The sequence below is a fragment of the Mauremys mutica genome, chromosome 3 (genome assembly GCF_020497125.1).
Source record: "Mauremys mutica isolate MM-2020 ecotype Southern chromosome 3, ASM2049712v1, whole genome shotgun sequence".
In the NCBI taxonomy this organism is placed as follows: domain Eukaryota; kingdom Metazoa; phylum Chordata; order Testudines; family Geoemydidae; genus Mauremys; species Mauremys mutica.
Genome location: NC_059074.1, coordinates 140,451,687 through 140,476,470, shown reverse-complemented (window position 1 = coordinate 140,476,470; position 24,784 = coordinate 140,451,687). Strand labels below are relative to the sequence as shown.

At 42.2% G+C, this 24,784-nt stretch overlaps 1 protein-coding gene across 3 annotated transcripts in view; it reads right to left on the bottom strand.

Annotated features, from left to right (window-relative positions):
• Window positions 1-24,784, bottom strand: part of EFCAB2 (EF-hand calcium binding domain 2) — a 39,921-nt gene extending 15,137 nt beyond the window's left edge. The window contains exons 1-3 of one of the 3 annotated variants that reach the window (XM_045008896.1): window positions 24,391-24,525; window positions 24,267-24,306; window positions 5,654-5,738 (exon numbers count right to left, since the gene is read on the bottom strand). In XM_045008896.1, the coding sequence (XP_044864831.1) occupies window positions 5,654-5,738; window positions 24,267-24,306; window positions 24,391-24,408 (143 nt within the window). In that variant the 5' untranslated portion in view covers window positions 24,409-24,525. The other 2 variants (XM_045008894.1, XM_045008895.1) reach the window with 2 other exon arrangements.

The following is a 24,784-nucleotide window of genomic DNA, read 5'->3' as shown; positions in this document are numbered from 1 at the left end:
TTTTCAGCTTGGAAAAGAGGCAACTAAGGGGGGATATGATAGAGGTCTATAAAATCATGAGTGGTATAGAGAAAGTAAGTAAGGAAGCATTATTTACTCCTATTCATAATACGAGAACAAGGGACCACCAAGTGAAATTAATAGATAGCAGGTTTAAAACAAACACAAGAAAGTATTTTTTCAAACAACGCACTGCCAACCTCTGGAACTCCTTGCCAGAGAGTGTTATGAAGGCCAATACTATAACGGGGTTCAAAAAGGAGCTAGATAGATTCATGGAAGATAGGTCCATCAATGGCTATTAGCCAGGATGGGCAGGAATGGTGTCCCTAACCTCTGTTTGCCAGAAGCTGGGATTGGGTGACAGGGCATGGATCACTTGGTGATAACCTGTCTGTTCATTCCCTTTGTGGCACCTGGCATTGGCCACTGTCAGAGGACAGGATACTGGGCTTGATGGACCTTTGGTTTGACCCAGTTTGGCCATTTTTATGTTCTTATAAATATTGGGTAAATGCATGGCAAAACAAATCCACAATCACTTTCATTATTGCCCCTGACCCTACAAATATGCTTAAAGTATGTGGTATGTGAAAGTAATGGAAAATACTCACTTAAAGATAAACATGTATGAAAGTGTTTCAGAATCAGGGCATGTTTCTTTCAAAATAAAGTATTAAAATAGACACTCTGGGATTCATGAGATATTATTTTCCAAGTAATCAGCACAGATATTTTTAAAAATTGAGTTCATGTCCCCCTCCTTTTTTTCCTTTCTTTAGGTTGTATAAAAGAAGGCTGGAACATTTTTAAAGGATTTTTCTCTGGTTTTATTTTATAACGATCAGGAATGTCAAGTCTTCTCCCTAGTTCTGCTGTAAGGCTTCTTGAGGGGTGATTCGTCAGAGGTGTGTACTGTGAGCCCTCATCCCTTAACTGGAGAGGTTGGGGTGCTGAATCTTTTTTTAAAAAGTGGGGGGGATGGGAAAAAGGGTTTAAAACTGTCTGAAATAAAAATCTCTTCCACTATCAATTTCAGTCTTTCAGTTTCCAGTCTCTTCTAATGTCATAATTTCTTATGCTCTCCAGTCACCCTTGGCTATATTTACACTGGAGAACTGAACACCTGGTAACTGAATTGATGAGATTCCACTAGTGAAAAAAATTGTTCAGTGCATTTACACTAGTAAAAATATGAAAAGAATAATGAAAACACGACTGAAAGTAAATGCTAATGACAATGGCCTATCTCTGAAGTCTCTTCTCTGAAACTCAATCCTTGTTTATTATATAAAACAATATATATGTTAAAAGAGTGTAAGGTTGCAAAGCCAAAGACTCAAAAGTTAGGAAATGCCAGAATTAAAGTTAATTGTATACCCTTTAGTTGACCACCTTGTGAGTATGCCTTATGATACACTCTTTAATTACCTGATCACATTCCATTTTTCCACAACTCTCCTGTCTCATTCTGGGCACAAGATGGACAGTGCTCACTGAATGAGGAGCTATTCAATACTTTTTTTTTTATCATTATTGTTCCATGCGTGGACCCCATGCCTTATTTACTCCACATTATTCAAACCCTGCTCTGAAGATAGAATTATTTATTTCCTCAAGGACTTATCAATGATGCTTATCACTGTAGTATCTCAGTGCTTCACATATTTATGAATTTATTTTCACAAACATCCCTGTGAAGTGAGAAAGATATTATCCCCATTTTACAGAGAGATTAAGGTTAAATGTGTCCATTAATTTTGGGTGCCCAATTTGAGAAATCTAGGGCCTGAGTTTTCACAGTACTTAGCGTTATATACCACTTTATATATGCAAAAGATAGCTCTCCCCATTAATTTCAGTTGCAAGTGCTCAGAACTTCTGTGAATCAGACCCAGGTCTCAAGTTTGGCACCAAGAAAATGAGGATGATACAATTAGTGACCACCTATGAAAAGTTTGGCTTTAGTGATTTGTCCAACATAATTTAGGAACTCTGGGGCAGAGGAAGGAATAAACTCTGACTCTCCAGTCAGCTGCCTTAACCATGAGGCCATCCTTTCTTTTCCTAGAACGCCTCACCTCAATCACTACACACCTTCCAACTTCTGCAACAAAAGATGCACAGGTGCTACAGACTCCTTCATTACACAACCCTGATTCACCCTGTGACATACTATACCCCATGTTACCCTCTGTACCCACATATCCACCACTATTATATGATTATAATATGTTTTGTACAAAGTATGCCTTGTGAAGTATCATTTGAAAAGTCTCAATTTGATGAACCTCACTATCCTGTTTAAATGTGTGTATCATCATTATATATGAAGTTATAAGATTTTGTTATATACTTGTTACTGAAACATGTTAAGAGTCTGGGAAACGCCCACCGACTCTTCAGCTCTTCAGTAGCAACAAAAGAATGACCAATACCCAGTGTTAAGTGACCATCACTGGCCATGCACCAGCGGGGGAGTTGTAAACAAAAAATGTACAATTTGTAATGAAGGGTGGTCAGCAGCTCATGTACACCAAGGGGGTAGCTTAACCCCCATGATAGCATGGATTTTTCCAGCACCTGGAGGAGAGTATAAAATAAGGGACAGTGACATCATCAGTTCACCTCTCTCCTCCCCCATCTCACGATCTGGAAGCAAGAACGTTTGGAAGACAAAGAGAAGTCTCCTTGAACTGTGAACTGAAAACAAGCTGCAATGTCCAGTAGGGTTAGAAAAACTGATTCAAATCCTGCTTAGCCTGATAAAGTTTAGGATTTAGTATGCGTGTTTACTTATTTTTTACATACCCAACTCCGATCTATATGCCTATCACTCATAATCACTTAAATCTCTCTCTCTCTAGTTAATAAACTTATTTTGATGTTTAATCTAAACCAGTGAGTTTGTCTAAAGTGCTTGGGGGGGATCTGCTCAGCTTACAGAGGCTGGTGCACATCCACTACACTTTGACAGAGTGGCGAACTAATCAATGAGCTTGCATTGATCAAGAAAGTCTTGAGCAGTGTACGACACACATTTCTGGGGCAGAGCAATTTACTGGGGTCTCCCTGTATTCAGCTCATGAGTGGCTTGAGAGAGCATTCATATAACTTTGGGCATGCCTTCACGGAGCAAAGCCTAAAGGGGCTGCTTGTCATTAGCAGAGCTGAGTAAAAGGCACCCTTAGTGAGAGAATTAAGGAGGCTCAGTAATTCCACAGTCCAAATTGTACCGTGGGGCATGTCAGACATCCCCAAACCAGGTCCATCCTGTACAGTGAATGAGGCACAGGTCCTGTGGGAAAAATAGTGTATGATCATATAATTCAAGACTATAGCATAATGCATACACACAAGGGAACCAAGTTTGGGTTGCACTGGCAACCTTAATTCTAGTATTTCCTAACTTTTAACTACTTCATTTACACTCTTAGGGTAGGTCTATACTTACCTGCCGGGTCGACGCGTAGAGTTCGACTTCTCGGAGTTCAAACTATCGCGTCTAATCTAGACGCGATAGTTCGAACTCCGAACGCGCTCCCGTCGACTCCGGAACTCCACCACCGCGAACGGCAGTGGCGGAGTCGATGGGGGAGCCGCGGACTTCGATCCCGTGGCGTCTGGACGGGTGAACTTGCGTACCTTAGTTCGACACCCCCCCTAGTGTAGACCAGGCCTAAGTGTCCTTTTAACAGGGTGTGTGTGTGTGTGTGCGTGCGTGCTTGTGCACGCGCACACGCAACTTCCTAGGTTTTCAAAAAAGGACATTAAAAACTTGAAGGTCCATCTGTGGCTTCATATTGACATCCAAATGGATCATCATCAAGGTTGGACCTTTAGATCCACAGTGCAGATCTCTGCCACTTGAGCTAATGGAGAGATTAATTACAGTAGTAAGTTGTCACCCTCTACATGGACCAGCATTAGAGGAGGAGGAAACACATACTTTGCCTGTGAATTTTACAGATATTTGCTGACAGCAAAGGAATATTGAGACTTGGCAACCTTGGTGTAATTAAATACAGCCTTGTATTCACACCCTACACATCACTGTAATAATCTTTGTACCAAATATCCCTTGTAAGATATAATTTGAAAGCTAATAACTTGCCGATCAATAATATCATGGTGAGATGTATATAGTAAAATTATATGTAAAGTTATGAATATAAGCTGACATTATGACTGAAGGGTGTTTACCAGACAAGTCTGGGGAGTGGGTAAACCTGTTTCTCAAAGACAAAGGATAAACTGACCCCTCTAGTCAGGCATCATCAAAGGTGATGGGCAATCACCTGTCAAATGGCCATTCTTTGGCAACAAGGGGTGTAGAAAAAGATCTAGCTGCATTTTAGAAAACAGCAGCATGGAACCTCTTTCACCACCAGACTCCTTGTCTCCGTTCTCACAGCAGGAATGAACTTTATCTAGGGGTAACCCTCAAGAAAATGCATTTCAGAGTATGACTGAACTATAAAAGTGAGGGGCAAAAACACCGCAAGCTCCATCCCCCTATCTCTTCTGTTTCCTCTAAGATGACAAAAGAAACCAGCCCCTTTGACTTTGGGAGAGATCCTAGTCATTGGGTCAGCCTTGTTGCTGGGAGCACTTGGTCAGAATTTTATATTGAACTAATTTTAATTTGTTACGTTTTAATACTGGGAAGCATTTTATCTTTATTTCTCTCATAACCATTTCTGCTTTTAATGCCTTGTAGTTGCACTCACATAAAACCCATCTCTTTGTAGTTAAGTAAACTTGTTTTATTATGTAATCAAAACTAATCCAGTGTTGTGAACTGTGTGGGTAATGCTATTTGGGATAGTAAACTATTATATATTGATCCCCTAAGAGGGGCAATGGACCTAATATATCTGAACTGTGCTGGAGAGGTCTGGACAGTGCAGAACACATGTATCTGGAGGAAAATTAGAGACTGGGAGTATGTTGGGGTCACCCTGCAAATAGTAACCAAGGTTACTAAGAAGCCAGAATGTAGCTGGTGTTTGCTGACAGGCTGCTGGGGTCAGAATTGGCAGACCAGGGCTCTGGCTATACACACTCAGGGTGTGACCTGCATGCTGACAGGCTGTTTGTGTGCAGCTCAGGTAGGCGCTACAGTGGCAAAGCATTGTGAGGCACCCCAGGTTGCAGGGCAAGGGTGACAGCCCCTCACTGGTCTGGACTGCACCCCAGAATGTCATTCTTTGGTTCCATTTCAGGTTCTGGAGGGGTGTGTACTTCAGTGGCTATAAACCTTTCTGCCTCTCTTCTACCCAGGCCTGATATTGTTCCAGTCTTGGTCCTCCCTCTCCCCACCCAGTTTGTCATCTAATCTAAGTCTTCCCCTCCCTGGGCTCCTCATCCCAATCTCCTTGCCCAACTAACCCCCATTTCTCCTCAACCCCAGCTCCTTGGTCAGTCTCTTTGCCCAGCCAGCCCACTGCCTCCGCTCCTAATCCAGTATCAGTCTTAAATCAGTGGAACTACTCACACCAGTCCAGTTAAGCATGTACATAAATGTTTACAGAATCAAGGTCACAGGGCATTATTTCAATTTTGCTTATTGTTAAAGTGGTTTAGGATGTAGGGCAGTGTTTTGCTCTGCAAAAAAATTCCATAATATTTCTATGAGAAAAGATTTTCAAACCTGACATCCGCAGTTTTATTGCATTCATGGTCGAACACTTCAAAAGCATCTGTAATCTTTTTCTGAATGTCTGCTATTATGGCTTCTGCAAAACATAAAAACAAAAAAAAAGTTTCACCAAGCTACTCCAATGAATTTTATTTCTAGTTTAAGTATCATCTGAAAGAAAGACTCAAATACAGTCTCCACCCTAAAATGGAACAATTCACTTTTCTCTGAATTTCCCCCTAACTTTAGGTTTCACACATTTCCATTCTACCACCAGATCTTATGTCAGTATCTCTTTCCACTCCTTTATGTCTTTAAACATTTTACTCTTTGCCTCTTTAATCTTACACCTCTGTGTTTGAGAATCCCTTTCTTTTTTGGGAAGGGAGAGATGAAAGGACTCATCTTTCTCCTTCTACTTTCTTCCTCTGTTCAAAGGGTCCTACATCACAGCAACAATCCCTCCATCTGTTAAGGCATAGATGCATCGCCCTTTAGTGCCCTCTTTGCATTGCTCTCAGCAGAGTAGCTGTTCTTCCTGTTATCCATCTTCTTTTTCCTCCTTCTCTCAATTTATTTCTCTTCCTTATCTTGGTCTCCTTCCCTTCTAATTTTTGTCTTTCTCATTCATCTAGTTTTTTTCTTCCTGCATCTACTTATGAGAGTTTTTCTGTTTTGATTTTTTTTCTCCCCCACTTTGATCAATTCTGTAACTCTTCTCTGGACCCACTCCAGAACCTGTCTGTTCACACAGACGTGCAGTTCCCCAAAATGGATGCAATAACTCTACTGAGTCCTCACCATGGTATTGTACATAGGTAAAATACTGTATTTCTTTGTGTATATTAATGTTTTTGATACAACTTACTGGCCTAATCCTCCTCTGTCTTGCTCCTTGTGTATTAACTTATATCTGTGAAAATAGGTGTAAAATGCTATCACAAGTGTCAGAGAGTAGAGAATTCTGATTTGGTAGCATTTATATATATTTTACACCAGTGGTTCTCATCCAAGGTATGCGTACCCCTAGGGGGTACGCAGAGGTCTTCCAGGGGGTACAACAACTCAGCTAGGTATTTGCCTAGTTTTACAACAGGCTACATAAAAAGCACTTGTGAAGTCAGTATAAACAAAAATTTCAGACAATAACTTGTTTATACTGCTTGGAATTTACATACTGAAATGTAAGTATAATATTTATATTTTAATTGATTTATTTTTACCATATAATTATGAGAAAGTAAGCAATTTTTCAGTAATAGTGTGCTGTGAAACTTTTATATTTGTATGTCTAATTTTGTAAGCAGGTAGTTAAGTGACATGAAACTTGGGGGCACGCAAGGCAAACCAGACTCCTGAAAGGGGTATATTAGTCTGTAAAGGTAGAGAGCCACTGTTCTACACAAGTGTAAACGGTTATAAAAAGTACAAGGCAGGAGAGGATCAGGCACTAACATCTTATTTGTCTTTACTGTAACTTATTACCAATTTGGCTTCTTCAGTTGTCACAACATTACAATTCTCCATCAGTGTATAGTCTGGTCTACAGTTAGAGCCTACAGGTCTGACCAAAAGTATACTAAATGCAATGGAAAGACTCCTATTCCCACAGAAATAGGTTTGGATCAGGCTCCAAATGCATTATTTTGCATTTGGTGTCTTACACCTTCCCTACACTACAAAACTGCACCACGTAGCACCTTTTCAAAAACTGGCTAAAACCCTGAACGTGATTTGTACTTGTATCCACTTAAAGCTAAACTGTTTTCATCATTGCTTTCAGCTGCAGTTAAAACCTAGGTGGACCTGATCCTTAGTGGTGCCGAGCACCTAAAGTCTGATCCTCAGCCTACTGAAGTTAATGGAAGTCTTTCCACTGACTTCAATGGGTCTTGGATCAGGCCCCTACTGAGCAACTGTAATTCCCACTAAACTAAGGCCAGGTCTACACTAACAAGTTAAATCGACCCAGTTGCATCACTTAGGGGTGTGAAAAATCTATACCCCTGAGCAGAGGCACCAACTTTCTAATTTCCCGAGGGGTGCTTGACCCCCGCTACATCCCAGGCCCTGCCCTCATTCCACCTCTTCCCCCAAATCTCCACCCCACCTCTTCCCGTGTGTGAAGATTCCATTGCATGCAACTACTTACTCCCAGAAAAGTCACACATTGAAAAAGGACATAACCTGTTATATCACTAAAATGCTTCATGTACTTGTCAATTTTTTCATTTTCTCAGGTTCAATTAGTTTCTAAAACACTTGAGCAACTGGGAAAGAAGATGCCTTAAAATTCATTCATCAAATGTTAAATATAAAAGCTATTTGCAACCCAATTTCCCCTCATTTATTATCTTTGGCAGATTTCCCAATATTTTAGGATTTTTAAACTCATTCCTATGAGAGCTACACAAAGCTCCAGACACTCCCACTTTTTGAGAATGGTGAGGATGGAGATTCCCACATTAATTTTCCTGGTTGCTCTCAATCTGGAAAGGATCCATGCTATTCTCTGTGATGAGGATTAAGCCCACTCCTTAGCAGCGTACCTGTCCTCTTTGTGACATTATTTCTTCAAAGAATCATTGCTGCAGTCAGGGCAGGGAAGAGAAGAAATTAAACAGATGTCGCTCTGCCATCATCAGAATAATGAGAACTTTAAAAAGTGGCTCATAAAAAAAAATCACTAAATTTTATCATTAAACATCTAAGCTTTTTCTTCCTTTTTCCCCCCAAGGCCAGTTGCTCTGACAGTCTATGCAATGGAGCCATGTCAGTTTCAAAGCCTGCCATTCCTTTTGCAGAACTGAGAAGTCACAGTTTGAAGAAAGGGCATCAGGAGGACAGACAGGCAGGTTGGGCCAAGATGAAACATCCCCCTAAAATGCTAGGTAGCAGTAGAAGCTCACAAGAGAAGGTCAAGTCTCGAGCAGCCTGATGAATTTGTTATACAATGTTACATTCTGAAGTGTTCTTGCCCCACATACAAAAATGTTTAATTATGGCCTGCTCCTACTGACATTACTAGGTGATGCTGGTTGCTCAGCACCCTTGAAACTCACAAAATTAATATATATTGCATTTTAAGCAAATAAAGAAATTAACTTCTTATGCTGGTTATTCACACACATGAATTGGGAAAATATTATATAAATTATTCAGATGTGTATCTATATTAACAAGTAACCTAATAAAGTCACACAAGTATAATGTAAATTCATAATTGCAAAGCGATTTCCATACATCTCACCTACTAATTCCACTGTAGGTAACCTACAGAGAATTAAAAGGGCATCATGCCTCTAGACAGCAATAACATGAATACGTTTAGAACAGGGGTAGGCAACCTATGGCACGCGTGCCGAAGGCGGCACGCAAGCTGATTTTCAGTGGCACTCACACTGCCTGGGTCCTGGCCACTGGTTTGGGGGGGGGATTCTGCATTTTAATTTAAATGAAATTTCTTAAACATTTTAAAAATCTTATTTTACTTTACATACAATAGTTTAGTTATATATTATAGACTTATAGAAAGAAATCTTCTAACAATATTAAAATGTATTACTGGCACGCGAAATCTTAAATTAGAGTGAATAAATGAAGATTTGGCACACCACTTCTGAAAGGTTGCCGACCCCTGGTTTAGAAGATCTAGTCAATAGCTCATTGTCCATATGTAATGAGATACTCCATCTCCTCCTCATAGTTATACCCAAATACTAGATTTTTTCCAAATGTTTTCCCCTTTTTCAATTATTTTTCCAAGTCTTGACATAATTTGTATTTTCTATTTACAGTCTGCTTATTAGAGATAAATGTAGAAGTAAACATATTTCTGTATCTGGCAATTTGATTTATTAAATATTCAGAGTATGTGAAAGCAATGTGAGAGAAGCTGTGTTTGCCACTGGTACCTAGATGTCTTTTAACCCCCATTATGTTAACACAGAGTTAAAGTTACCCAGTGCCTTGCCCTTCCAGCATGATGAGTTCATCAACACTCAGATCTCAGGTTTCAGAGTAGCAGCCGTGTTAGTCTGTATCAGCAAAAAGAACAGGAGTACTTGTGGCACCTTAGAGACAATGAAAGCTTATGGTCAAATAAATTTGTTAGTCTCTACGGTGCCACAAGTACTCCTGTTCTTTTTACTCAAATCTCAGAAAATCAGGAATTGAAGAGTTAAGGCAATACAAACAAACTTCTGAAACCCAGGAAATACAGCGTTAAGGAACACACCATCCCCAAAGCTCACCCTTAACTCCTCCCCCTGGAGCCAGCAATAGCTATTGGGAATGGTTCTGTAAGTGGGTGGCATAATAAGTAGACATAAGAAAAGACGAAGAGAAGGTGCATTGTTTGTGTTGTGTTTCCACAGACACACAACAAAGCTGTAACTAGGCACTTTAGCATCCAGGGCAAACAAGCACATCTGCACTTCATACCAGAGGTGATGCATGGGAGGCATGTGGAGTCATGTGCCCCCCTAGATTTTTTGGCTGCACTCCCCCAACCCAGACAGGCTGGGTGGCATGCTGAGGTGAGTTGGGGGGGTCTCCCCATGGGGGCTACCCCCACATAGGGCTGGCCTGAGCTGCCTGGCATTGCCAGCCCAAGCAACCCTGTGGCTTTACACCCTGGGCGGCTGCCCCACCCTGGCTGAGCTAAAGCTTAAGCAGCTGAGATCAGTTTGGGGAGGATTTTAAGCATAGTTTGAGCCCCTGGTGAGCACAAAAGAAGTCAGAAGAACCAAGTGATTTTGTAAACAGCTGATTTTAGGTAGACAGTATCATAGGAATCCCTTGCTCAAATGATCCTGAATTTGGAGCACAAGCCCTACCCAGTGGCGCTGGAATACTTTTTATAGTAGGGGTGTTGAAAGCCAGTGAAACTGCCAAGTAGGGGTCCCCAAGCTTTTTACCTTATGCCCCCCCCTTACCATGGGACCGACAGCCAGGACCCCGGGTGTGGGGCCAGGAGCAGAGCCCTGTGTAAAACCTGGGGGAGCTGCAGCACCCCCCATACCTCTAATTCCCATATCCCTGGCCCTACCCCACACACCCATGAGGCATAGTGTGTTTTGAGACTCTCTCCCTAATCACATGGATTTTGGAGCTCTTAGAATAATCATCCTTTAAACAATAAGGAACTCTCAACCTTAACTATAAAGAGATGCCATTGTGCTATAATACTGTAGTGTGTAAAGTCATTTGGGATGAAGGGCACAATATATTGCAAACAATATTATTCTTTAAATCCTTAAAATCCAGAAGAGTACATTGGATTTCATGCAATTACTTTATAAGAAACAAAGGGTACGTCTACACTACGGGATTATTCCGAATTTACATAAACCGGTTTAGCAAAACAGATTGTATAAAATCGATTGCGCGCAGCCACACTAAACACATTAAATCGGTGGTGTGCGTCCACGGTCCGAGGCTAGCGTCGATTTCTGGAGTGTTGCACTGTGGGTAGCTATCCCGTAGCTATCCCATAGTTCCCGCAGCCTCCTCCGCCCCTTGGAATTTCTGGGTTGAGATCCCAGTGCCTGATGGGGCAAAAATCATTGTCGGGGGTGGTTCTGGGTACAGCCTCACCCCTCCCTCCCTGAAAGCAGCAGACAACCGTTTCGCGCCTTTTTTGCTTGGTGAACTGTGCAGACGCCATAGCACAGCAAGCATGGACCCTGCTCAGCTCAATACCGCAATCGTGGATGTTTTAAACACCTCGCGCACTCTCGTGCAGTATATGTTTAACCAGGACCTTCAAACTGAGGCGAGGAGGAGGCGGATACGGCAGCGCGGCGATGACAGTGATGAGGACATAGACACAGAATTCTCTCAAACCGCGGGCCCCTGCGCTTTGGAGATCCTGATGGTAATGGGGCAGATTCTATCCATTGAACGCCGATTTTGGGCCCGGGAAACAAGCACTGACTGGTGGGACCGCATTGTGTTGCAGGTGTGGGACGATTCCCAGTGGCTGCGAAACTTTCGCATGCGTAAGTGCACTTTCATGGAACTTTGTGACTTGCTTGCCCCTGCCCTGAAACGCCATAATACCAAGATGAGAGCAGCCCTCACAGTTGAGAAGCGAGTGGCGATAGCCCTGTGGAAGCTTGCAACGCCAGACAGCTACTGGTCAGTCGGGAATCAATTTGGAGTTGGAAAATCTACTGTGGGGGCTGCTGTGATGCAAGTAGCCAAAGCAATCACTAAGCTGCTGCTACGAAAGGTTGTGACTCTGGGAAACGTGCAGGCCATAGTGGATGGCTTTGCTGCACTGGGATTCCCTAACTGTGGGGGGGGCGATAGATGGAACCCATATCCCTATCTTGGCACCGGAGCGCCAGGGCACCAGTACGTAAACCGGAAGGGGTACTTTTCAATGGTGCTGCAAGCACTGGTGGATCACAAGGGACATTTCACAAACATCCACGTGGGATGGCCAGGGAGGGTTCATGACGCTCGCGTATTCAGAAGCACTACTCTGTTTAAACGGCTGCAGCAAGGGAATTACTTCCCAGACCAGAAAATAACAGTTGGGGATGTTGAAATGCCTGTCGTTATCCTGGGGGACCCAGCCTACCCCTTGATGCCATGGCTCATGAAGCCATACACAGGCAGCCTGGACAGTGGTCAGGATCTGTTCAATTACAGACTGAGCAAGTGCAGAATGGTGGTGGAATGTGCATTTGGCCGTTTAAAGGCGCGCTGGCGCACATTACTGACTCGCTCAGACCTCAGCCAAACCAATGTCCCCTATGTTATTGCTGCTTGCTGTATTCTCCACAATCTCTGTGAGAGTAAGGGGGAGACCTTTATGGCGGGGTGGGAGGCTGAGGCAAATCACCTGGCCGCTGATTACGTGCAGCCAGACACCAGGGAGATTAGAAGAGCACACCAGGAAGCGGTGCGCATCAGAGAAGCTTTGAAAACGAGCTTCATCAATGGCCAGGGTACAGTGTGACTGCTGTGTTTGTTGATGAACACCCACCCCCCCTTGATTGACTCATTCCCTGTTAGCAACTCACCCTCCCCCTTCGAGTACAGCTTACTTATGCAAATAAAGTCACTCTTGTTTAAAAATCATGAATTCTTTATTAATTCATTATAAAAAGAGGGAGAGAAGTAAGGGTGTGGTTTGGGAGGAGGATAGGAGGGATGGAGAAGGCCATTAAAAAAATTTCACAGTAATGACAGCCTTCTGGTTGGGCTGTCCACAGGGGTGGAGTGCGCGGGTGCACGGAGCCTCCCCCCACGCGTTCTTACACGTCTGGGTGAGGAGGATGTGGAACACGGTGAGGGTTGAGGGTGGTTATACAGGGGCTGCAGCGGCACTCTGTGATCCTGCTGCCGTTCCTGAAGCTCCACCAGACGCCGGAGCATGTCAGTTTGATCACGCAGCAACCCCAGAGTTGCATCCCGCCACCGCTGATCTTCCTGCCGCCACCTCTCATCTCGGGTGTCCCTCCTGTCCTCACGTTCACTGGCATCTTTCCTGTAATTTGATACCACGTCCTTCCACTCATTCAGATGAGCTCTTTCATTGCGTGTAACTTCCATAATATCCGAGAACATTTCATCTCGCGTCTTCTTTTTCCTCCGCCTTATCTGTGCTAGCCTTTGGGATGGAGGAGGGACGCTTGAAAAATTTGCAGCTGCATGAGGGAGAGAAATATTTAAAAAGATACATTTTACAGAACAATGGTTATACTCTTTCACAGTGAACAGCACTATTCACCTTACATAGCACATGTGATTTCCCTACAAGGTCGCATTTTTCATCTTAATACTGAGTGCCTGCAGCTCTGGAGTTACAGATCTCACAGACACAGGTCCGGGCATCAGAATTCAGCTTGCATGCGGCCATGGTAAGCCACTGTCTTTCGGCTTCTGTAGTGATTTACCCCTCCCCCCAACGCATGGCTAATACCACGCTAGCTCCCTGCTAATCAACACCCTTCCCACCCACCCCCCACCCCCTGCGTGGCTGGTAGCTTGGGGAAGCCCCGCTGACCAAACACAAAAAAGATCATCGGCATTTCACTCCTCCCCTCCCCCCACTTGGCTACGTGCAGGAAAGGATTTTTTTTTAAGCTGCTGCTGTCCACGAACCCAGTAGGAAAATGGCCATCCCTCTTACTTAAATTCCTGATTTTTAACCAGGTTATCCTGAACGATATCACTTTGCTGAGGATAACACAGCGAGATAAAGAACGGATGCTTCTTGAATGCCAGCAATCACCGGGACCATACGCTGCTATGCTTTGCCATGCAATGATACCTGATTACTTGCTACATGCATGGCGTGGTAAAGTGTCCTACCATGGTGGGCGGAACAAGGCTGCCTTGCCCAGAAACCTTCTGCAAAAGCTTCTGGAGTACCTACAGGAGCGCTTCATCAAGATGTCCCTGGAGGATTTCCTCTCAATCCCCGGACATGTTAACAAACTTTTCTAAGTTACTGTCTGCGAATGCATCCCAAGTCCTCAGGGCAAATCAATCATTAAAAAACACTTGCTTAAAAAAAAATGTTTGCTATTTGCAAAGTACACTCACCAGAGGTCCCTTCCATGGCGTCATTGTCTGGGATAGTTGCTTGGGAGGGCTGGGAGGAGGGTAATTCCGTCAGGGTGATAAAAAGCTCCTGGCTGCTGGGGCTCACGGAGTGCTGTGTGCTCTCTGCTAGGTCGTCCTCCTCTTCTTCATCTTCATCTTCCCTGTTTGCATAATCCTCAGCCATGGCAGAGATTATAACCCCCACCTCGGAATCCACAGTCAGGGGTGGGGTACTTGTGGCGCAGCCCCCTAAAATTGCATGCAGCTCAGCATAGAAGCGGCATGTTTTTCGACCTGCCCCGGACCTTCCGTTTGCTTCTTTGGTTTTCTGGTAGGCTTGTCTGAGCTCCTTAACTTTCACTCTGCACTGCACTGAGTCCCTGCTGTGGCCTTTATCCGTCATAGCCTTAGAAATTCTTTCAAATACTTTTTCATTTCGTCTTTTGGAACGCAGTTCTGTTAGCACTGAATCCTCTCCCCATATAGCGATCAGATCCAGTACCTCCCGTGCAGTCCATGCTGGGGCTCTTTTTCGATTCTCAGGAGACTGCATTGTTACCTGTGCAGATGAGCTGTGCGTGGTCACCTGTGCTGATGAGCTCTGCACGCTGGGGAAGCAGGAAATGAATTAAGTTTGCGGGGCTTTTCCTGTCTACCTGGCCAGTGCATCCGAGTTCAGAATGCTGTCCAGAGTGGTCAGTGGTGCACTGTGGGATACCGCCCGGAGGCCAATACCATCGATTTGCGGCCACACTAACTCTATTCCGATATGTTAATCCCTATATTAGCGCTACTCCTCTCGTCGGGGAGGAGTACAGAAACCGATTTAAAGAGCCATTAAAATCGATATAAGGTGCCTCCTAGTGTGGACGGGTGTGGCGTTAAATCGGTTTTACGCTCCTAAAACTGGTTTAATCGCCTAGTGTAGACCAGGCTAAAGTTTTTAGAAGTATGACATTGTATACATATGTACCGTAACCACTAGAGTTCTGCTGACAATACTTGGTCTATGGGTAAAACACATATGTTCTGCCTAGTGTACAATCTCAGATTCACCTCTCTGAAGTGCTGGTTTTGGCCCTTCAGAGGAAGTCTATGTAAAGCAGAAAAAAACAGCAAAAGGATTAAGAATTTTAAAAATTGGTCTTAAAATAATTATTTATAAATACAATAGCACATCTTCTGCACATGCCTGTGTCAGTCAATGAATGTCAACTTTTGGTACGTTGAGCTTTTATCTAGGGCCTTCTATGGCGTACATCACGACAGTATGGGAGCATCACACCACAGATAGTGTCCATTTATTGACTAACACACAAAGCTCATCATGTGTTATTGCTTATGTATCATCATTTATTAAGACTGGCTACTAGAAGCCCATGTGCTACATTGCACCTGAGTTTTCTATTTGCCTACAATCGAACAATACTTTGCACTTTTATATATCATGCCACATCTGACATATTCAATGTGGTAAATTTATCAGTTAATTAATCCTCATAAAAGCCCAATGAATTAGTTGTTTTATCTCTGTTTTACAGATAAGGAAGCAGAAGGACAGACGCTAACAGGAACAATTTCAAAAGTAGCCTCTAATTTTGGGTGCTGGGCTTTAGCTACCTACGCCAAAATTTCATACATGAATGCCTAAAGCTAGACACCTAAATCCATACTGGAGTCTCTAAGTAAGTGGCCTTATGTTCCAGAGGTTCTGAGCACCGACCATTACCACTCACTTCATTTTGAATTGTGGATGTTTACAATTTCTGGAAAACAAATCAGACCCTAGATTTCTAAAGCTGGCATCCAGCATTAGAAGCCACTTTTAAAAAATTGATGGGACTTTTCACACAACAGGTCCATTGCAGATCTATGCTAACCAGTAGATCAAGCTCCTCACACGGACTCCATTTTGCCAAATTTTATTGCAAATGTCACTGAATATATATTTGTTCCCACAACATAAAAGTACTTCTAAACTGGGGTAAATCTCAGGTGTGAAAAAATTACCATACAGACATGGAATGAAAACCCAAATTCTTCTGAATAGCATATTAACTACAGTTGGAGAAAAGATCATTTGTCTGAGTGCTGCAAATCCCTTTAAGCATTGTGAATCTGATCTTGGTATTGTTCAGAAGACAAAATATTATTGACAGCTTTCTACAAACCAGATAACTTCTTGTTGAATTAGTGAGCTAGAGGTAGAGTTAATCTGCAAAATTTCTGCACTTGTATGCACCATGGAAACAAGAAAATCTCTCTCTCCAGAGAATCCACAATTGCCTTAAAAGTCAGCTGTGGCTTTGTCTATAAACATAACTGCATTTTGTTGTCTACTTCAGTCTCAAAATATAAGATGAACCTTTAAGTTTGAAAGTTTGTGTGTATCCAGTCCATAATAAAGTATCAGAGGGGTAGCCATGTTAGTCTGTATCCAAAAAAACAACAAGGAGTCCGGTGGCACCTTAAAGACTAACAGATTTTTTTGGGCATAAGCTTTTGTGGACAAAAAACCCACTTCTTCAGAGGCATGGAGTGAAAATTACAGGTACAGGCATAAATATATATTGGCACATGAAGAGAAGGGAGTTACCTTACAAGTGGAGAACTAATGTTGAAGGCCAATTCAGTCAGGGAGGATGTGGTCCTCTCCCAGTAACTGATGAGGTGTTAATACCAAGAAAAGGAAAATTGCTTTTGTAGTGAGCCAGCCACTCCCAGTCCCTATTCAAACCCAAATTGATGGTGTTGAGTTTGCAAATGAATTGTAGCTCTGCAGTTTCTCTTTGAAGTCTGTTTTTGTTGAAGAATGGCTACTTTTAAATCTGTTATTGAATGTCCAGGGAGATTGAAATGTTCTCTTACTGGCTTCTGTATGTTACCATTCCTGATATCTTTAACTTTTTACAAAGAGACTGTCTGGTTTGGCCAATATACATGGTAGAGGGGCATTGCTGGTACATGATGGCATATATCACATTAGTAGATGTGCAGGTGAATGAGTCCCTGATGGTGTGGCTGGGTCCTATGATAGTGTTGCTAGAGTAGATATGGGGACAGAGAAGGCAACAGGGTTTGTTGCAGAGCAGGGATAGGCAACCTATGGCACGTGTGCCGAAGGCAGCACGCAAGCTGATTTTCAGTGGCACTCACACTGCCTGGGTCCTGGCCACTGGTCTGGAGGGGCTCTGCATTTTAATTTAAATGAAATTTCTTAAACATTTAAAAAATCTTATTTTACTTTACATACAATAGTTTAGTTATATATTATAGACTTACAGAAAGATCTTCTAAAAATATTAAAATGTATTACTGGCACGCAAAATCTTGAATTAGAGTGAATAAATGAAGATTCGGCACACCACATCTGAAAGGTTGCCGACCCCTGTTACAGAGATTGGTTGCTGGGTTAGTGTTTCTGTGATGTGTAGTTGCTTCCGGTTGGGGGGCAGTCTTTAAGCAAAGATTGGCCTGCCTCCCAAGGCCTGAGAGTGTGAGGGAAATCAAGTGGCTGTAATGTGCAAAAATTATCAAAATTAGAAAACATGCAGAAAACTGCATAATCCATTTTAAAGCTGTGACTCAGGACAGCACTTAAGTACATGTGCAACTTAAAGCACGTTAGTACTCCCATTCAGTGGTATTACTTGAAGTTACACATGTGCTTAAGTGGTTTGCTGCATCAGGACCTAAGCACTGTATTGATTCTACATGCTCTGAAAAGACCTAAAGGACACAGGATTAGATCCTCAGATAATCAATTAATTCCCATTGATTTCAATAGGATTTGGGTGCCTAAATACAGTGCTTAAAATTTCAATAGCAGCCAGCAGCCTGTCTATGCTTGGGCTCCCAGCATTGCTAAATGAGCTCTAGTCTCCACTACAAACTAATATTGGTATAACTATGTCACTCAGGAGTATAGATTTTATGAGGGGAGAAAAACAAACACACCCGCCCAAGCAATGTAAGTTTAGCCGGCATAAGTGGTAGTGTGCACAGCGCTATGTTGGTGGGAGGGCTTCTCCTACCACTGTCTGTTGGGGGTGGTTTAATTATGTTGACAAGAGAGCTCTCTCCCATGGCTACACAAGAGATCTTACAGCAGCACAGCTGCATCAGTACAGATGTGCTGCTGTAAGGCTTCTAGTGTAGACATTGGTAACACACATGTGGAAGGAGCCAGAAGAAGGTATCTGTTACACTAATGTAGGCTACCTGTAGTCAGTATTGCCAGCTCTTGTGATTTAAATATGAGTTTTGCAATATTTAGTGCTTTTTTTAAAGTCCCATTTCCTGGAATCAGGGCATTAAAACAGAATTTCAGACCAGTAACCTACCCCAGACCAGAAGAGCTCTGTGAAGCTTGAAAGAGTGTCACTTCCACCAATCGAAACTGGTCAAAAAAAGATATTACCTCACCTACCTTGTATCTCTGATTGAAAAAAGTAGTACATTTCTAGCCCTTCATGTTACAAAGAAAAGCTGGGAAATGGATGTAAGAGTAACCTACAGGATCAAAATCCAGAAGCAAAGAACAACCACCCTAGGTTATTTTTGGCTTAAAAATTGTGATTTAAAAAAAAAAAAACTCTTGTCATTTTAGGATGGGGTCTCACTCATGGTTTCTGAATGTGTGTGTTGGCAATGTTCTGTATTTGATTTTAAATGTAATATAATCATATATATGAAATGTTAAATTGCAAAATGCAGGTAGGGGAATGAAGTTGTCAAGGGTGAATACATATTTCAAACAGTAATCAAACTACTAAAAAAAGCAATTGATAACCATTGGAACAAGCTACTAAGGGAAGTGGTAGATTCTCCATCTGCTGAAGTCTTCAAATCAAGACTGAATGCCTTTCTGGAAGATATGCTTTAGTCAAACCAAGTTATTGGGCTCAATACAAGTTGTTACTGGCTGAAAATCTATGGCTTCTGTTATGCAAAAGGTCAGATTAGATGATCTATTGGTCCTTTCTGGCCTTAATATCTATGAATCTTAACTTCACTCTCACCCCCCTTCCCAAGACCATCTTTATTATATAAAAGCAGCAAAGAATCCTGTGGCACCTTATAGACTAACAGACGTATTGGAGCATGAGCTTTTGTGGGTGAATACCCACTATTCACCCACAAAAGCTCATGCTCCAATACGTCTGTTAGTCTATAAAGTGCCACAGGGCTCTTTGCTGCTTTTACAGATCCAGACTAACATGGCTACCCCTCTGATACTTTATTATATAGAAAGTCTGATCAATTACATGACATTCCCATAAAAATAAGGATTTCAACACTTGCCTTTTATATGATTATGAAATCTTAACTGGAAGAAGAAAAGAGACCTATTTTCACTAGTTCTACATGAGGCTCTAGTAGGGCACCATTTGACATCTTGCTTTCAGGTTCTTGCAACAGCAGCATTAACCTATGAGATGTTAAAGCTTGGGAGCATTGACATGTTATGTCAAAGTGTAAAGAAACCATCAGCACAAAAAAAAAGATTGAATTAAGCACCATGAAAAGGGAAAGAACAGAATGACAGAAGTTTCTCTGTATATACAGCTTCTCTGTATATATAGAGAAACAGAGCAAAAAAAGAGCAATAGTAGAATCAGCTGAGTATAAAATACATTTTCAGAAGACCATTAGGAAAAAAGTAGCAGTACAATAAAGAAACAAAAGAATAGATAATGAGAATAGGTATAGACTATGGTCCTGATCCCACACACATTTATGCACATGCATAACTTTACTCACACAAGTAGTCCCATTAACTTCAGTGAGACTATTCTTGTGAATAATCATTTAAGTTAACAGGATGACTTGTGCAAATAAAGTTCAGCATATGCACAAGAATTGGCAGAATTTGGTCCTATACTGTCTCTTGCTGTGTACATCCATAACAGACTCAAACTTAAACTCAGATGAAGAAAAAAAAGTTTAAAATAATAGGCCCCAAAGGAAGCACTAACCATGAAAACTAGAAGCCTACAACAAAGAATTTCTGGGAATACCCCAAAGGCTAATTTGGCAATGCAATTAATGTACTGTGCTCTCTGAACCACAATATACACACTGCAATTTCTATTTTATACTGTAGAGCACTGGTGAATTGGTTAAAAACTAGGGCCAAGATTGTCAAAAGTGACTAGTGTAACTGGCCAAAACTCAGGAGTTTTGCTTAACAAGTAGTTTCAGTATTTACAAATTTACTTTTGTACCAATTTGGAAGTTTTGTTCTGAAGACACGAAGATATGGCAATCCTAAAACAAAGTAGGACATCCATATTCTTGTCAGTTTTATTGCTGTTATTGAATGAACAGCAATTGTGAAACTAACAAGGATGTCAATTTCATTCAGCTGCTTCTTGGCAGGGAGCCAAGGCTTTCAGCTTTGCTATGGTCCCTGTCATGGACCTGGATGTCCTAGGCCTGGCTCCTAGGGTCTGTGGCAGCCCTGCAATGTGGGCTTCCTAATGTTTCAGCAAAAGTTTTATCAAATCTGTAACAGATCTGGCAAACGTTCACTTCAGCAAGTCAGCATTTTCTGACAAAATGTAGCTTCATTGTAAGATTTCCATCCAGCTCTAGCAACTAGTGATTTTAGATGCCTCAATTCTGAGAGCCCTAATTGATTCCTACCTACAGTCTGCAGAAACACTTCATCTAAAAGGGAAGCAAACCATTCCCATTCATCTCAGCATGAGATTAATTCTGAAGACTGATGAGGCAAGTCACTTTACCACACTGTTTCAGCTCATCATTGGTAAAAAGAAAATAATACTACCTCACAAGGGCATTATGAGGAATAGCAAATGCACAGTAGCACATCCTCACTTCATAGGCCTCCCCTCATCTCAGATCACAGCATTGCATGGGGTTTTTAGCTCTAGTACCACCTACTGGGGCTCTCCCTTGGACCTGTAATAGCCTTTTAGCCTCTATCTTCTCCTGTCTCCCCCACTAGGTGTTCTGTGGCTTGGCCCTCCAACCAAGTCACATAAAAGCCTATACTCCTTCAAGAGTAGCACAAATAAGTCCAAACAAATCTTCAAAAATAACAGTCCTTCCACCCCTCTCAGGCCTCATGGTAGTTCCCCTGTTAGCTCTACCTCAAGGTTTCACTTGCAAGAGCTATCTTGCTTCTGTAGTGTGCATTCACCCACAATTCCTGTCATCCTCCCCAGCACATCTCCATGCTAGAAACTACTCTCTTCTACACAACTACCCTCCCTCAGTCTACTTATAAGGCCTAGCTCCACCTTCTCTGGCCAGGAGGCAATTATTTAATTACCCCCCAGGTGCAGAGCAGGACTAAGTTCTTTCCCTTGCCTTGCAGGTGATGGGAGTTAAGCTCCATCACAGCAGAATTTTCACAAATGCTAAAAAAGCAAGTTAGGTGCCTATCTCCTATTGATTTTCAATGAGAGTTAGGCACCTAACTCACTTAGATACATTAGAAAAGCCCACTGAATGGCTGTAAATCTCTCTACTTAGATGGGCCCCATTATTGTATTATCTGGGCACCTCAAAATCTTCAATGTATTTATTCTCACAATCCTGTGAAATAGGAAAGTATTATCTCCATTTTACAGATGGGAAACTGAGGCACAGAATGACTAAGTGGCTTGCCCAAGATCACACAGGAAGTTTAAAAATACAGGGAACTGCACCTACATCTTCCAAGTCCCAAGTTAGTGCCCTTAACCATTGAACTATCCTTCTCAAAGGAGATATTATTATTCTTAACTAGTCCTATTAGAAATAACGTTCTGGATGATGTTCAAAACTTGAGAAAACAAAACTGAACAAGAGATGCAGGATTTCTTCAATATCACAATGATTCATCTTCAGAAAAAATATTCTCACTGTGAAAACTGTGCAGAATGCCAGAACATTAATAACATTAGCCACACAATCCACCAGGAACTCTGACCGTCTCCTCTGTCTGGTCTTATATTGCCAAAATGGTGCAAAAACCCAATATCCTATTAAATTATGGCCAGAAAGACATGGAGCTAGAAATGCTAAAATGTTACTTTTAGTTGGCCAGGACACTAGATAGACCTTTTCCACTCCACTTTCTCTAAGTGGTATTATGAGTCAGTAGCTAGACTTCCTGATTTTTAGTCATGTACCCTGAGTTCTGTTCCCAGTTCTGCCAATTATATGCTGTGTCACTTTGGGCAAAGCTGCTTAGCTAGTCTGTGCCTCAGTTTCCTTACCAGTAAAATAGGAATAATAATCATACAATTTAAAGTGCTTTTACAGAAGAGGCTAAGTATGGATGAAAACCACTACATAAGAACTAAGTATTGTTATATTAGAAGATGTGGAACTATTTTGAGACTGAGTTACTGCATCTCACTCTACCAAATTACCTGAACTACACACATGCAGCAGCTAGTCCGCTGAGCAGACCAATGAAAGTACATCACAATACTCTGTGTGCGACACTGGCAAATTCCAGTTATTATTAAAAGTCCTGGTCCTTATCTTTAAAGTCCTATGTGTCTAAATGAGGGTCAACCTACTTCAAAAGCCCTCTTCAAGTCACCATAGTAGCTGCTTCAACATGAACACTGGCTGATACAACCCAGATTCTAATTTGCTGGTGAATGCTCAGTAAGTAGAAGGCTCTCAGCTGTGGAATCTGTTATAAGCAGAAATCAGGATGAGACCAAGTCTTACTACTTTCAGATCATGATGCAAGACTTCTCCCTTTTGGTAGGCATTCCCCTAAGATTTATGCATGAAGTGGCCCTGACTACAAGACCAAGTGAACTATATAGATTTACGAACTCATTTATTAGCCCCATAAAACTGAATGGAGGGAGAGAAAAAAACAGTTCTTTATTCTGAAGGAAGGTTGATGTTTTTTCTTAATTTATGTATGGTGCCTACATATGACAGTGATGGGTTCCTTAGAAATACATATAACAATAATTTCCAACTTCTCATCACAGTTATTAACAACAAATATTTCTGTAGAACTGCTCTATTGATCATACCATTTTTCTTAATTAACAAATGTTACATTGTTCACTTCTGAAATCTGATTATTTCAAATACAATGTTTAGAGTTTGCAAATTATGAATCACAACTGTTAGTAGGGGGTGAAAGGAGGAATAAGGTTAAAATAAATAAAAATATTGAGAATCATGGGAAATCAAATGTTATTGCTTTTATCTTGGGATATAATGAGGTTAGCATTCATGATGTTTGAATATTCTTGTTATAAATCATACTTGTGGTCCATTAAACATAGCCTTTGTTAATGCCTCCTATACTGAAATACCATGACCATTATCACTTCATTTAATATCACACTGATGACTTTTTCTTGGCAGTGATGACTAGCTATATTTGAAAATTAAGTATAACAAATTGTACAGACAGAACAGCTAACTGGTTGAAACATCTGATTCCAACTACTTAGATTCTCTGGAAAAGTCAGATCCCAGGAGGGGATTGGTTGTTTGTTCACCCAACGTAGATAAACTGAGTTGTGTACAGTTTACTGTGAGTGCCTTTCTGCTGTGGTAAAACAAAACTCCTGTCTATTCTCCACCGTCATTAACAATCCCATGACACTTTTTGTAAGGTTTGCCCTAGAGTACTTGGCCAAATGTAATCCTTCACCTCAGACAAATACACTTCAGTGGTAGATGAATTATTTTCATCATGTACAGTACTGTATATAGTTTGTTAAATCATTTTATGAACGAAGGTGATATATATATAATATTTATTATGGTAACAAAGCCCTGCAAAGGGCAATATTGTTTTTATTTAGCAAACCAGGAGTTTCACAATGACAAACTGAGCAAGACCATAAATCCAAAAATTAAAACTATAAAGACAGGTTTCAGCCTTGGTTCACATGTGAGCTGATATTGGCTTTTAATTCTGGACTGTGAACTCCCTGAAGTTAGTAATGATAACTGTAATATGATGCATCATAACAGGAAACAAAAGCACAGTGGCGAGATAAAAAGGGTGTGTGTGTGTGTGACACTCTTGACCCCAGCGAAGAACGTGAAGAAACAAACCTACCAGGATGTTCCTTCCATGTGTTGGTCTGGGCAGGTTTGGTCTTCCTGCCCTGCACCATCTCCCAGTGTCCCCTGTGCACCACCTCCCTGCCCTGCACCATCTCCCAGTGTCCCCTGTGCACCACCTCCCTGCCCTGCACCATCTCCCAGTGTCCCCGCAGGATCTTTACCCCTCCCCCGCCCCACCCTGTCACCGGGCCCCTCGCCTCCGGTTCCGGCTCAGGCGGGGTCTCTGGGCTTTCGAGGAGCCCGGGGGCCGGGGGGTGTTTCTAGCGCGGGCGGGGCGGGGGCTGAGCCGCTCTCTGCCCTGGCGGTTTCTTACCCGCTGCGGCTCCCTCCTTCTCCTCCGCCATGTCGGCCCCCAGCCGTAACCATGGCAACGCGGGGCGCCGGCTGCTCCTGCCAGCCCGGTCCCGCCCGCGCGCTCCCAGCTCCAGCCAAACCCCGGCAGCGCCTCCGCCCCCGGCCAAACCCCGGCCCGGTCCGGCCCGGCCAGGCGCCCGGCAGCGCCGCCTCATC